The 13153-nt window shown below is 41.0% G+C and overlaps 3 protein-coding genes across 3 annotated transcripts; all 3 read right to left on the bottom strand.

Annotated features, from left to right (window-relative positions):
* Positions 1-319: 319 nt before the first annotated feature.
* On the bottom strand, positions 320-4024 carry LOC141817131 (3-deoxy-manno-octulosonate cytidylyltransferase-like; the record flags this gene model as incomplete). The annotated part of the gene is made up of 7 exons (XM_074704804.1): positions 3785-4024; positions 3106-3151; positions 2599-2685; positions 2400-2524; positions 731-870; positions 591-642; positions 320-406 (listed from the first exon to the last, which is right to left on the bottom strand). Coding segments are annotated over exons 1-7 (777 nt in total), but the record flags the coding sequence as incomplete, so codon positions are not given.
* A 1437-nt stretch (positions 4025-5461) lies between these two features.
* LOC141817133 (uncharacterized) lies at positions 5462-6302 on the bottom strand. The gene has a single exon (XM_074704806.1). The coding sequence runs from the start codon at positions 6286-6288 to the stop codon at positions 5632-5634; it is 657 nt and encodes a 218-aa protein (XP_074560907.1). The 5' UTR covers positions 6289-6302; the 3' UTR covers positions 5462-5631.
* Positions 6303-8086: 1784 nt separating this feature from the next.
* On the bottom strand, positions 8087-8757 carry LOC141817132 (protein DMP4-like; the record flags this gene model as incomplete). Its single annotated transcript, XM_074704805.1, is given in 1 exon segment — positions 8087-8757. A coding segment is annotated over 1 exon segment (628 nt), but the record flags the coding sequence as incomplete, so codon positions are not given.
* Positions 8758-13153: the final 4396 nt, after the last annotated feature.

The raw sequence follows: 13153 nt of genomic DNA, 5'->3' as shown, positions 1-13153 counted from the left end.
TCACATGATGTCTAGTACTACTGTCGACTTTACTGGTTCTTATGGAATGTTTTAGTGATTAACAGAACTAGTAAACAATATATGCAGCTTCAATAAATATAAGTGAGACTTTTATATGTCCACATACCCTAAAAGCTTAAACTATTGGAAAAGATATGCTTCTACCTTTTGGCCTACCACCATAAACGAGGATAATAAGACTTGATTGTCCTAAGCAAATTCATGGGCTAACTTAACTGGAGGTATTCTAAAATTTGCAGATACTAACCTATTTTACCACAAAATAGTTCCTCTCGTATATGAAGGATATTTGAATTACCTTCATCTTGTACCCATTTTCAAGGACTTTAAGTTGCTCAAGGTCCTCTTCCAGTTGCAAAGGAGTAGGTGGTATCTGTGGATAGATCTTCAAGAATTTTGAATCAAAACTCTGGCTAACAAAAAAAAAGGGAAAAAAAGAAAAATGAGCAGTGTAGGAGGAGGATAAGCATTAACCAGCTAGCAAGATTTAAACAAGAATAACAACAGTGAACAATTAAACATAACTACTAGAGAAAATAAAGATATCAACAAGAGTGATGTAGTTAAACCTGAATGCCCAAGTGAAGTAGATATGGATATTGCGAATTGACTTTCCCTGACCTAGATTTTGCAATGAATATGCTACACTGATGAATATCCCAAAGTAATCCATGGATTATGTTATAAACAAGATTAAGAAAAAACTAACTTGTTAAATGGGATCAAACCCCTTGAGAAGTATATTGCATATCCATGGTTGTCAACCACACACTTTACCCGGTTAGGGTCAAGTCCATCTTCAGGTTTTAAGGATGTAACAGCAGTACTGAAAACAGCATCAGGAGCTTCCTCACATGAGACATGCTCCAATGAAAAGGAAAGAACATTGTATCATGTTAAAATGCATAACCAAGGAGGAAAAAAAAAAAGAAGAAAAACACTGGATCATGATCATGAAAAAATTTCAAAACCAATGTGATAGCAAGTCATAACAAAGAACATTGATGCAGATAAGAGCAAAAGAAATGAGAATAACAAAATGTCTTAATGATGTGAACCTGCATTCCTTGGAACATTCAAAAATCAGAATAGTATATGTTCCGGCCAAAGACCATTGATGAATGAGCCACCAGTGATAGGATATGGAGAGATGTGACGACTCTGTAGACTCTAGATGTGAAGAGGACCAAAGAACCTGAAGAACTTAGGAAAGGGATGAGAATGGGGCCAAGGCGGATCTTGGCGGAGCCACTCCGATGCCTAAGTTGGTGAGAAGTTGTTTTTGGAGTTTAGAAAATTGAAGGAGAAGTGGGCGTGTGTGTACTTGTGCCTGCAAAAGTAGACTTCTTTTTATATTAATGTGGATCTCCATGTTTCCGTTATTTGCATCGTTACCACCCACGTTATAGGGAGGTTATATCGCCCCATGTTCCCCGTTTTCATCAAGAAGCCTGTGTAACAACTCTATGTCATCTCACGATTTCCATGTTTGTCATGAGGAATGACCAAGTCAGTGGTTCCGGGATGTAGTTGAGCGTGAAAGAGTCAAAGGGCCGAACTGAGTGGCATCGGGCGTGGCTGAGGCGAGGATGTCGGACCTGAGCTGAGTTGAAGGTTGTCAACCAAGCTAAGGGTTGATTTAACTCGCCGAGCGTCTAAGCTTCCTGAGCTCGAAAAAGCTTAGTGACCTTGGCTTAACTCGGGCCCTCTTTAGGTTGGATTGAACTCCGTTTGAAGCGGATTGACTTTCCTTTACAACTCAATTTGACTTATGACTGCCTCGATATTGCCACGTGCATGTCATCCACTTCCGCCACATCAGTATAGTTGCACTTTCACTTCTTTATCAGAAATCTAAGTTAAATCTCTTCAAGTAGTAGATTGTGTGCATCATAAATCACTACTAAAACCATAGAATGACCTACAAGGTCATAACTTCATAGATCCCCCAAAAAACAACACGAGCAATGAACAGTAAGCTCTTTTCTTGTTAATATTCTTTTATGTTGCAAATTATGTAAGGATATTATTACTGTTTATTTATTCATATCTGTTTGTGAAGTAAATATTTTTTCCTTTGTTGTGTTGGATAGTCCTATTGTGTATTTGTTTTGGGCTCAACAGATGCCACAGAGATTGTCATGCTGCCATCGTAAAAGATTGTCACACTGCTGCAATGGTTTCCATGTCATACAGCGGCTACAGAGCCCCACTTGAGTGTGACAGTTGCTACCACAAATTAATCATGTAGCCACTATGACTAACATACAAATTGTAGTTGGCATCAGATTTTGAATGATGCGTAACATGTTAATGGACAACTATCTTTTGTACGAATAGGAACAGGAACACCATCAAAAGAAAATTTTGCTAATCACCTGCAATGCTTTAACAATGCCATCTATTATCTCTGGTTCAATAAGAGGCTCGTCGCCCTGGATATTGACAATTATGTCATAGTCCTTCCCAAGTTTCTGGACAGCTTCACTACAACGTTCAGTCCCTAAATATGGCAGATTTCACATTATGGAATTCAGAACCTAGGGGTTAAAATAAACAAAGAAAAAACTTTTCTACCATTCCTGCACTCTACTGATGTGATTACTACATCAGCTCCAAATCCTCTACAACATTCTGCAATCTTCTCATCATCTGTAGCAACAACTGCAAAATAAGAGAAACAAATACAGATGAAAGCTAGAAATTGTATGAAAAATCCAGAAGAGTTAGTCCTAAGGTGATAAGTTCATCATTTTAACTTCTAAATCAATGATTAAATCACTGAACTGGAAATTGTATAATCTCAAAAAATTAGGAAAGTGCACCAACTTGATTATAGTGAGTACTTAACAACACTGAAAGACATCCTAGTCTATTTCTGAACCCTATTGAATAATTAAGAGATTTTAAAAGATGAAAAAGAATGCAATTGGAATACACGTGCCAAATAAACTTGATGATGGAGTGTAAGTGTCAAACAAATTTGCTCATCATGAGCGTACCAGTATTACATGCATTAGAAAGAAATGTTGATTTCTTGGAGAATAATTTACACCTTCAAGTTAATTAACTGTGCACACTTACCAACATCCTCCAAAGTTGAAGCTAGCTTTGCTCTCTCCCATGTTCTCTGTTAAGAAAAAATAAATAACACAAGAATATAGTGAAATAACTCTCTTCCATTGAACTCTATCCAAATGCAAGGACAAGAAGGTCAAATTAAATTTGATAGGAGCAGTAGTAGTATAATTCTTGTCTCAGCACATGGATATTTACATCTTCCACAACAAAAATAAACAGAAAGTGTACGAGGCAGAAGAGCTAATCTAATACACAAATTTTCTCAAGCAAATACACTTTCTAATATCGACTTCAAGTTGTTCGAAGGTTCTTACTGATACATCCTCACTCATAGCCCATATCCAACAAATTATAGATGGCGGGAGCGAGGATTGCACACACTCAACTCAAGTTGAGCCCTAGACAAGAATCAGAGGCAGGGTATCCGGAGTTCCACCCACATGCAGCAAGGTTTGTATGAGAATTCAACATACGTGACATATTTCAGCTACCAGAGATCTGGTGATAAATGCCTCTAAATGCGTCGCACATCTCTTTCATGTCAGGAACAGCTTATATAAGAGCATTAAAATCCTAAACAAAAAAAAACAGTCTCGGACGAGACTTCCTTCGAATGCACGACAATAGAAACACATAGTTCGCATCGGTAAAGAAAAACGTAGCCAGATCAAGACGATGAGACCTGGATCATGGGCTTGCCGAGGATTAAAGCAAGGGGCTTCCCCTCGAAGCGTGAGGAGCCAAACCGAGCAGGGATGATCCCGACCACTCTGCTCCGGAACTTGCCTGAACGGCGTCGTAGAAAGAAATGCACACCGGCTGAGGCCGCAATAGCCACGCCAAGAACGGCGAGATGGGAAATCCACACCCTGGATCCCGACGACGACGACGACGAGTCCGGGGAGTTGGCGCAGATCGGCATGGCCGAAAGCAGGAGCGAGTGCGCGCGACGTAAGGGCAAACCACGGAGTCCCTCTTCCGACATTTTCCTTAGCAAAGACTTTTTTTTTTCCATTTTCCATTTTCCATTTTTTAATTTTCAATGGAAATGAAATTAGATGACGTAGGAATTAAACGACATTGGAAATATGGAGATGATCTATGTTCTTCGTATCGTCTTCAGTGAGAACAATCCGTCAACTAACGATCTCTTTTGATATAAATCAAAAAATTATAGTTAAATAATTTTATTATATTATAATCAACTCAATTATATCTTGGGACTATGTTCTTTATATCTCGATATATGAAATATCTAGAGTATTCAAAAAAATTTTACCAGAAACATAAATAATAATATTTTTATTTATTTTTAATTTATGATTAAATCATTTAATTTTTTTAATTTAAGAATTAAAATTATAGTATTAAAATAAATAAAATAAAAAAATTTAATTACTGATGGGATGTATTAAATAAGAAATGTCACATAATAATTTAGTATACTTTGTAAATAATTAAATTTTTTTCATTTTAAATATTTTTTATATTTAATACTATAATTTAACTCCTAATTTTTGTATAAAAAATCTTAAATAATTTAATCATAAATAAATAATAATAAATAAATAAATAATACCATTATTTATATTTCGAACGCTTGAAATATTCTATCGCATAGGATATAATATCATATATATAATGTTATCGTGTCCCTCGAATGTTAAATTTTTTAATTTTTTTTAAGTTTATGGGTTAAAATAGTTTTGAAAATTTAAGATTTATATAGTATCTGAGTTTAAGGAAGTGTAAATAAAAAAATTTTAACATTAGATGCATGGATAACGAGTAAGACAAGTAATATATATATACCCTGCGCTCTGCCTCGTACGCTCCTATGCGCTCCCATTCGACTCAGCCGTATTCCAGCCGCTGCCGCATCGCCGTCCGACCACCGCCGGCCGCCGCATCACGCCCAATGGGCGCGCACCTCGCCGGCGCACAGCCCGACGCTGGATTCCGGCCGGAAAGTGACCAGAATCCGATGAATTCGATCGGAATCGGCCGTTCGGCACTGGGGACCGAATCGCGGCCGATTTCCGGCCAAATTTCGGCCGGATTCCAGTCGGAATTTGGCCGGATTCCGGCCGCGATTTGGCCGGATTTCGGCCGCGATTGGCCGGAATCGGCCGCTCGACACTGGCAGTCGATTTCCGGCCGGAATCGGGTGCCAGGCGGTGCGCCCGTGAGTCGCGCTTCCATCTTGCCTGGGGCGGCGGACGACGGTGGCCGGACGGCGAAGCGGCAACGGCGACAGTGGCGAGGGGTCGGAGGAGTGCGCACAGGTCGCACAGGATACGGACCGCAGCATAGCAAATTCGTATATATATAATTTCCGAAAAGTCTTCATATGATCCACTTTCTAAGAAGCATGAAGCATTCGTCAAGGATTACAACAGATTTAACAGTACGATGAAACATCGATCACAGAACATAAAATTAACTAGATGACATAACTTTCAAAGATTAAATTTACCGATCGAACCAATCTTCTCGATCCGATTAATATTATAACCCTCTCGAGCTAGCTCAAGGAGTGAACTCCTCTTGATTCTCCTCCATCTCATGGTTCTTGTTCTGGTACTCTTCTTCCTTGGCATCGTTATGACCGTAGCCACTCCCATAACCGTATCTCCCACTACTCTCGTAGTAGCCGCCACTCGTTCCGCCATTATAGTTATACACCCCGTAGCCTCGAGTATTCCCCTTCCATCTACTGTTTGAATAACGGCTATCAGGATACTTGTAATTTCTTTCATCGTCGTTAGCACTGTACAAGCTTTGCGCGTCATGATCGATCTGGTTCTCGAACTCCCTCGGCCGGTTGCTGTCGTCGATAGGCCTCCACTGCTTGCCGTAGCTGTACACTTCGCTGGAGTACTCCTGGGAGTCGTCGGCGGGACGACTACGGCCGCCATTGTAGTTGTAGGTGCCGACGACGGTACTGGTTCTGGTGTCGTAGAGGCCATATCCGTTGTTGTTGTGGGTCTGAGGTGTTAGTGTGGGGGTGTCTTGGTGAGCGTTAACGTTGGTGGTTGTTTCTGAGGGGGCCAAGGCTTTGGTTGCTGGTTCTCTGGTGGTTTTGCTGAAGAACTGGCGGCTGTCTCTTGCATGGACGATTTGGAGGAGAAAGAGGAAGAAGAAGAAGAAGAAGAGTGGAATTTGGTTCGCAGAGGAAGAAGCCATTGGAGTACTGGAGTTGGATGGAGGGAGAGGAATTGAGAGACGGTGTGTAAATATAGATCGAGCTAGCTAGGATGGGAGTTGGGAATTGAGTCAGCTGGAGCTGATCGATGCGGGGATTGAGGAGGGGATGTGGACACAATTGATGCCTGGCAGCACGCTGCATGTGCTTTTTGGGGTACTGTGTTATAAGATTGTCTTTTTAATTAATCAGATCGAACAGGACCTTTGTTTAATTTGTATTGAGATCGAAAGTGTCAAAGCAATGCTTGAGCTGTGTTCCGGCTGGATAATGTTAAGTCGTCAGTCAAGAAAATGACACCTTAAGTAGATTCCACCAGTGAAAAGAACCTAAGGAAGAAAAAAATTGAACGAGTGGATTAGTAAATGTCAGAGATTCCTGACAGGCCATTCCGACACTCAAGTCAACAAAGAAAAATAGTGAAATTAATGGAGAAAAAATAGTATTCGAAGTGTATGGAATTCCATAGATAGATTTTTCATACATGTAAAGGAGTTTATATACTCACTGAAGGAGACATTTCTGTTGACATAGGAGTAGGCTTTGGTGGTATCTGAGGGGACAGGTTCTGCGCATTGCTGACAAGTGAGCTGATATGACAACATCTAGGGAGCAGGGTCTGCAAACCTCGTAACCGCCCCATGACTCGATCGTGCGGATATTCTTATCTTTTTGCCAAGAATAGAGGCCCAGAAGGATCTAGGGGACTAGGCCTGACAATCTAGTAACTGTCCTTATCCTGTGGCAAGGCTCACACCCTTGATTGTCATATCGTTCGATTGTCTTTTAGTGGGGAGGTACTAGAGAGGGGTTGAGCCGGAGTTGAATAAAGTGATCAGGCTCATTGAGGCGGAGCTGGTAGAGACTGAGAAGGAGACCAAGTGACTGAGCTGGTCGAGGGCGAGAGTAGGACTGAGCGGCTGAGCTGGTCGAGGGCGAGAGCAGGACTGAGCGACCGAACTGATTGAGGCCGAGAGCAGGACTGAGCAACTGAGCTGGTCGAGGCCGAGAGTAAGCTACAGAATGACTGAGTCGGTTGAACGTATGATTGAGTAACTTAGACAAGTGGGTCGAGTGGCCAAGTCAATTGTTGAATAGTCGAGACGAGTGAGTCAGGCGGCTGTGTGACCGAGACATGCGATCAGGTGGTCGAAATAATTGAATGTATGACTGAGTGATTGAAACATAGGATCCAGCCAGTGGTCGAGATGGGTGAGTGTGTAGTCTCAAGGCTAAGCCGGCTGAGGGCTTTTTGGGGCTGGACCGAGTAAAATTGTGATTGGGCCAGTCAAATATGATTTTACCATTGACCTATTGACTTATCAGATCAGATCAATTATTGACCCACTCTACCATTAAGCCAAAAAAGATCCGCCATCAAGCTTATTACCTTCAAACTAATGTGTAATTTGACTTGTCTATTTTGTATGACCTGCTACCAAGGTCTCCTTTCAGACAATTGATTGACTTATAGGTTGATTAATGTACTTGCGTTACTGTTTAAGCTGCGTGACTAGCGGAGTAGTTTGCGGATTATGGAAGACACATGGTCCATCAAAAGTCATGCCATGAGCACACAAACAATCATTCTTGCTCGGTACAATCAGGCAACATTATTAGCAGTCAAAAGTAATGCCCTTTTGTTCTTCCAAGGCATGAACACAAGGCAAGGAAAAACAATAATATCTTCTCTCTTTGTTTGAAAATTGAGGTGTTGTGGATGGATGGCCATAAGTCAAGAGATGGCGACGTTATCAGATTGAATGCAATAGATTATTAATTAATAAACATTTCTGTGACAATTGAATTGTATTACAATCAATCAATTAGGAGAATCAGGAGAAAGTAGCGGAAAGCCAATGCCATGGCGAGTTGTTGGGAAAGTTACAAACAACATACTGCTGATTACTCCGATGGCCACCGGCAAGCAGGTCAGCACCTGCTCTGTCTCCTCCGATGGGATCGGGTAGAAGCAGGAAACCACATTTTGGTCGAACAAGGCGACGGCCGCGAAGACTGATACAGAGGCGAAGGCGTGCACGAAGTCTATGAACTGTATCCTGTACTGCGTCGCCCTCCCCGATGGCAGCAGCTGCTCTGTTCCATCGATCACCCACAGGCCTCTCCGAGTCGCGAAGCCATACCGCACCTTCCCTTTCGCATCCACAAAGCTATCGCTGAAGCTGAGGGCGACGCACGACAGACCGCAGAGCGCGATGAGGTAGGCAGTCATGGTCCTGTTGGCATCCAGGCAGCGGCCTGCATCGGTGAAGATGGGGGAGAGGAGCTGGAACGCCAGCACGGTTCCGGTCGGCAGGAGTTTGGCGAGGTGGGATGTGCTTTTGAACGTCTGGCTGATGGCTCTCTGTATCGAGCTCGTCTGCTCCTCGTCCTTATCTATCGCTGCCGTCGGAGCCAGGAGAGCTTCCTCCACGTCGACGTTCGTCGGCCTGGGAGCCATAATGCATAATTCACTGGCTTACTTCGATTCTCTAACTACAGAGTGCACATCGGAATTAATAGACAGGGCCGGGGGGCACGTTGCGTTCTCTGTTGAGTGGAGGCAACGCCAACGCCGACGAAGAGAGGAAGCAAGGCAAGTGTGTTCCGATCCGTTGCATGCATGGCTTGCAAGGAAGAGTTACTCGATCGGGGAGCTAGCTAGGACTGAGGAAGCGTTACGTTTGTGAATTGAACGAGTTAATTAATTAAGAGGGTTACAGAATTGAAGGGAGGTGTTATACTTTTGGTTTTACGTACGTTGCTTGATCATGGGTGGGCACTGGAAGAGATAGAAGACATTTTAATTAATACAATTACGCCACGCAATTTCATTTCATGCTTAATTTCGGGTGATCCATCCTTCTGCCACGACATCTCACTCAATTATTGCATAATCATGCTCCCTTAATTACTCCCACAGAAAGGCTTTATAAGATCAGACTACTGCTCATAACTGTCTCATGTTCTCGCACAGTCAAAACATGGATCCCTCACAATTGGCATCTCATGGCCTAGTCACGATTGGCCCAATCGCAATGCAAATGGAGGCCTACACTACAAAAATATTATCAAATAGCGACGGACTATTTTCGTCGCTAATCGATCGCTAACCGAGATTAGCGACGGAAACAGCTCGTCGCACGTTTTTTGGTCGCTGACGTCACTTTAGCGACGGAATCTTAAATTCCGTCGCTATTTAGCGACGGATTAAATAATTCCGTCGTTAAATATTTTGCGACGGATTTTTTTACCGTCGCAACAAAAATAGCGACGGATTCATAAATAGCGTCGTTAATTAGCGACGGAATTTATGAATCCGTCGCTATTTTGTAAACAAAAAGAAGTAATAATATTTATTTATTAGCGACGGAATTTAGAATTCCGTCTCTAAATAGCGTCGGAATTCTAAATTCCGTCGTTAATTTTTTTAAAAAAAATAAAAAAATATATGACTATTAGCGACGGAATTTAAAATTCTATCGCTATTTTGCGACGGAATTTAAAATTTCATCGCTAATGTTAAAAAATATATATATATAAAATTTTTGATTATTAGCGACGGAATTATAAATTCCGTCGCTAATAATATAATTTTTTAAAAGATTTTAATTTGTTTTTCTGAATTTCCTATTTACACGACAACAAAACCAATATAATATAACAGAAATACACAAATAGGCCAACAATGGTAAAACACAACACTAATATAACATCTGAATACAACACATATCAAAATACTCCGATACAATCTGAATACAATAACATAATTACAAATATCTGGATACAATGATACTGTATCAAATGTCAAAATACAAGAACTGATCAAAATTATATCTAAACCAGCCGAGGCAAAATAGAAGATCCTGCAAAAAACCAATAATAGGAGTTAGTAATAGAACAACGTAATTGAAAAATGCATGCTTACAAGTAATAACTTTAAAAAAATTAAAAGTAATAGAAATGCTAACCTTCCTTGCAGACAACTACTGATCAGGAGCATTAGGGTCCTGAGTTCTCCGTATCAGGGTCCGCACCTCGCATCGCAGCTCGCAGCGCATCAAAAGCAGGCGTGGGTGGCGTCTGACCGAAGGCCTCCATGAAGGCCGCCATCTGCCGCCCAAGCCGAGCTTGACTTTCTGCATGCGCCTCTAATACGGCGAGTCGATCTTGCTGCCCCTCTAATACTGCGAGTCGATCCTTTAATTCTTGATTTTCTTTTTGTAGGACTTCTATCGCAGAATCTGATCCGCTGGGACGACCCCTGGGTCTAGGGGCCATCACACGATCATATACGACTCTCGCCTGGGACCCTAGACCGTAGAGGGTGGAGCTCTTCTTCCTCCCACCGACCACATCATAGTAGATCTCATTCAACTGGTCGGTTGAGAGCTCCTGCCTCTCTCCTCCCTCAACTGCAGGCGCAGACGCCTGTGCAACTCTAGCTGAATATTCAGCCTGTTTAAAATTAAATTATTATAAAATTTAAGATTAGAAAAAATAATTACATGGCGGTAATGTGAAATAAATAAAAAAATTATTTTCTTACGTCTAAGGCCTGCGAGCGAGCATCAATAAAAGTGTCATCCTTGGACTTGTGTGTCTTTGTAAAAATCTCCCAACAAGTAGGAGGATGCTGTAACTGGTGCTCCTGAAAAATCAAAAATACAATTAAATAAAAATAATGACATTACTAATTAATTAAAAATATATTAATTGTAAACTTACTAAGTCCAAGGTATGCTCCACAATGGAGCGGGATCCAGCTGTATATTTTGTGGATCCGGTGCTAGGGCCAGCTAGCTCGGTCTTTCTGTTGGACCGAGCTGTCGCTGCATTTGTCTGCCATCTTTCTGCTTGCCATACTGCTTGCCATGCAGCCCAGATGTCCTCTACGATCCAAGATGGTCTGGTGCCCTTACTTCTGCATTTATAGAGTAGATCTTTATATAATTTGCCAGCAGCAGCATTCCAGGCGTCTTGAAACTCCCGCTCATGTCCTGGCTCAAAAGTATACTTTTTCTGCAAGAAAAAAAAAATTAGTGGAAACAAAAACAACTTCATTATAAGGTGTTTAAAATGACTTACCACAAACTCGTCGTAGTAGAAGTTGCGCATGCCCTCGTCGACATGCCTCCAAGTATGCCCTGAACGACATACTCGCTCACGGAACTTACTAGAAATATATCCTGCAACTTTATGGCCCTCTGGTGTAAAACTGCATTATAAACCATGTAAATATTAGACATTTGTTATAAAACAAATTATGAATTAAAAAGTAATAATAACACCAAAACTTACCACCCGCCAACAACTCTCAAAACTGTCCGGCCACCTGGTGCTGCTGCCTGATCAGACATATCTATATCTGCAAAATCATAAATAAAGAAGAGGGAAAAATTGCTAAATCTGTGCTAATAGTCAACAATAAGTCAGGAATCAATTTTTTTGAGAGGAAATACCTCAAAAAAGCAGATCCTACATAAGATGGAAACACTTGAACTGGCAACTATTTATAGAACCTAAACAATCAAATAGTGCAAATGGAAAAGTACTTGTAACAAATAGTTCTGAATTAAAAAAGCTTTTCTTCACATCCCTTTTCTTCACATCAACAAAGCTACATCTTAATTAAAAAATGACCATTAACCTTTTTCAGAACCTATCATTGTTATTGTTAAGAGTTTGCCATCCCTCTTTCGCGTTATGCTTAGTCGAAATTGCTTTCATGAATGTTGAATTGATCAATCAGGACACCTTCTCCATTTGTTTGTTGGGGACACCTTCTCCATTTGTTTGTTGGAGAGAGTATGCTTATGGTCTGGCCTTCAACTCTTGACTTGGATATGTTTTTACAGAATTGTCAATATCATGGACAACAAGACATGGGTTTGGAAGAAGAAGCCCTCGGAAAAAACCATCAAGGTAACTTGCAACACTTTGTCCTTCTTTCTCTTCGAGTGCAATGTATGCCTAGTTATCAACAGCAGTTGTATCTTTTAGTTTTTCCGAATTTGTTATCAAATAAGCGATCTCGTAATTGTTTGCATTTTCATTCAGAAAGAGAAGATCCTCGAGCTAGATAGATATATATGGAAGATTTAAACGAACAACTCTCATTGGTTCGCCGTGAGTCCAATGCTAAAGATGAGCTTTTGGCCGAGCAAACCAAAGTATCTGAGGAAACAATTGCAGGTTGAACATGATCAAAATTCACATAGAGATGTGTTAATTGCTTTACCGTGGAACGCTTTTGTTAACACTTTTTTCCTGGTTGATATTTAAGGATGGCGAAAGCAGCAGCAGAAACTGCTTCTTTAAAGCAAAAATTGGATGATGTGCTACTCCAGAAGAAATCTGCTGAAGAAAGAATAGCTGATAGAGATATAGCATTAAAAGAATGCATGCAACAGCTACATATTGCTAAAGAAGATCAGCAGTTTCTTGTTAACAATGCTGCGCTAAAGATATCGAGAGAGCAGGAGAAGGTCCGAGTGTTAGAGCATAAATTAGCGGAGGCAAATAAGAGGCTTGCTGAGTTAGTTGCTCAAAATGGCAACTTGAATAGAATTCTAGAGGCCAAAGAACAGATGTTCAAAGAAGTATGTGAGTCGAACTCCAAGGTAGAAGCAAACCTCACAGAAGTGATGAGTAGACTTGATTCATCTGAGAAACTCAATGCTTCTCTAAGGTATGAGCTGTGCATGCTTCAGAACTTATCAAATAGTTCTGGAAAAGCTCAGATGTAGCTCTGTTGATGTGAAGAAAAGGGATGGATATGCCATAGCAGCGAAATCAAATAATCCCTTACATACAAAGCTTTGTACAGATTCCATGAGTTTCTAT

This window comes from Curcuma longa, unplaced genomic scaffold, assembly GCF_044706935.1.
Source record: "Curcuma longa cultivar G26 ecotype Majalengka, Jawa Barat unplaced genomic scaffold, ITB_CL_G26_1.1 contig_19396, whole genome shotgun sequence".
NCBI classification, from domain to species: Eukaryota; Viridiplantae; Streptophyta; class Magnoliopsida; order Zingiberales; family Zingiberaceae; genus Curcuma; species Curcuma longa.
This window is presented reverse-complemented; position numbering and strand designations above follow the sequence as displayed.

Coding starts and splice junctions, on each gene's coding strand:
- LOC141817133 (XM_074704806.1), bottom strand. CDS start 6,288: ATGGCTTCTTCCTCTGCGAACCAAATTCCACTCTTCTTCTTCTTCTTC.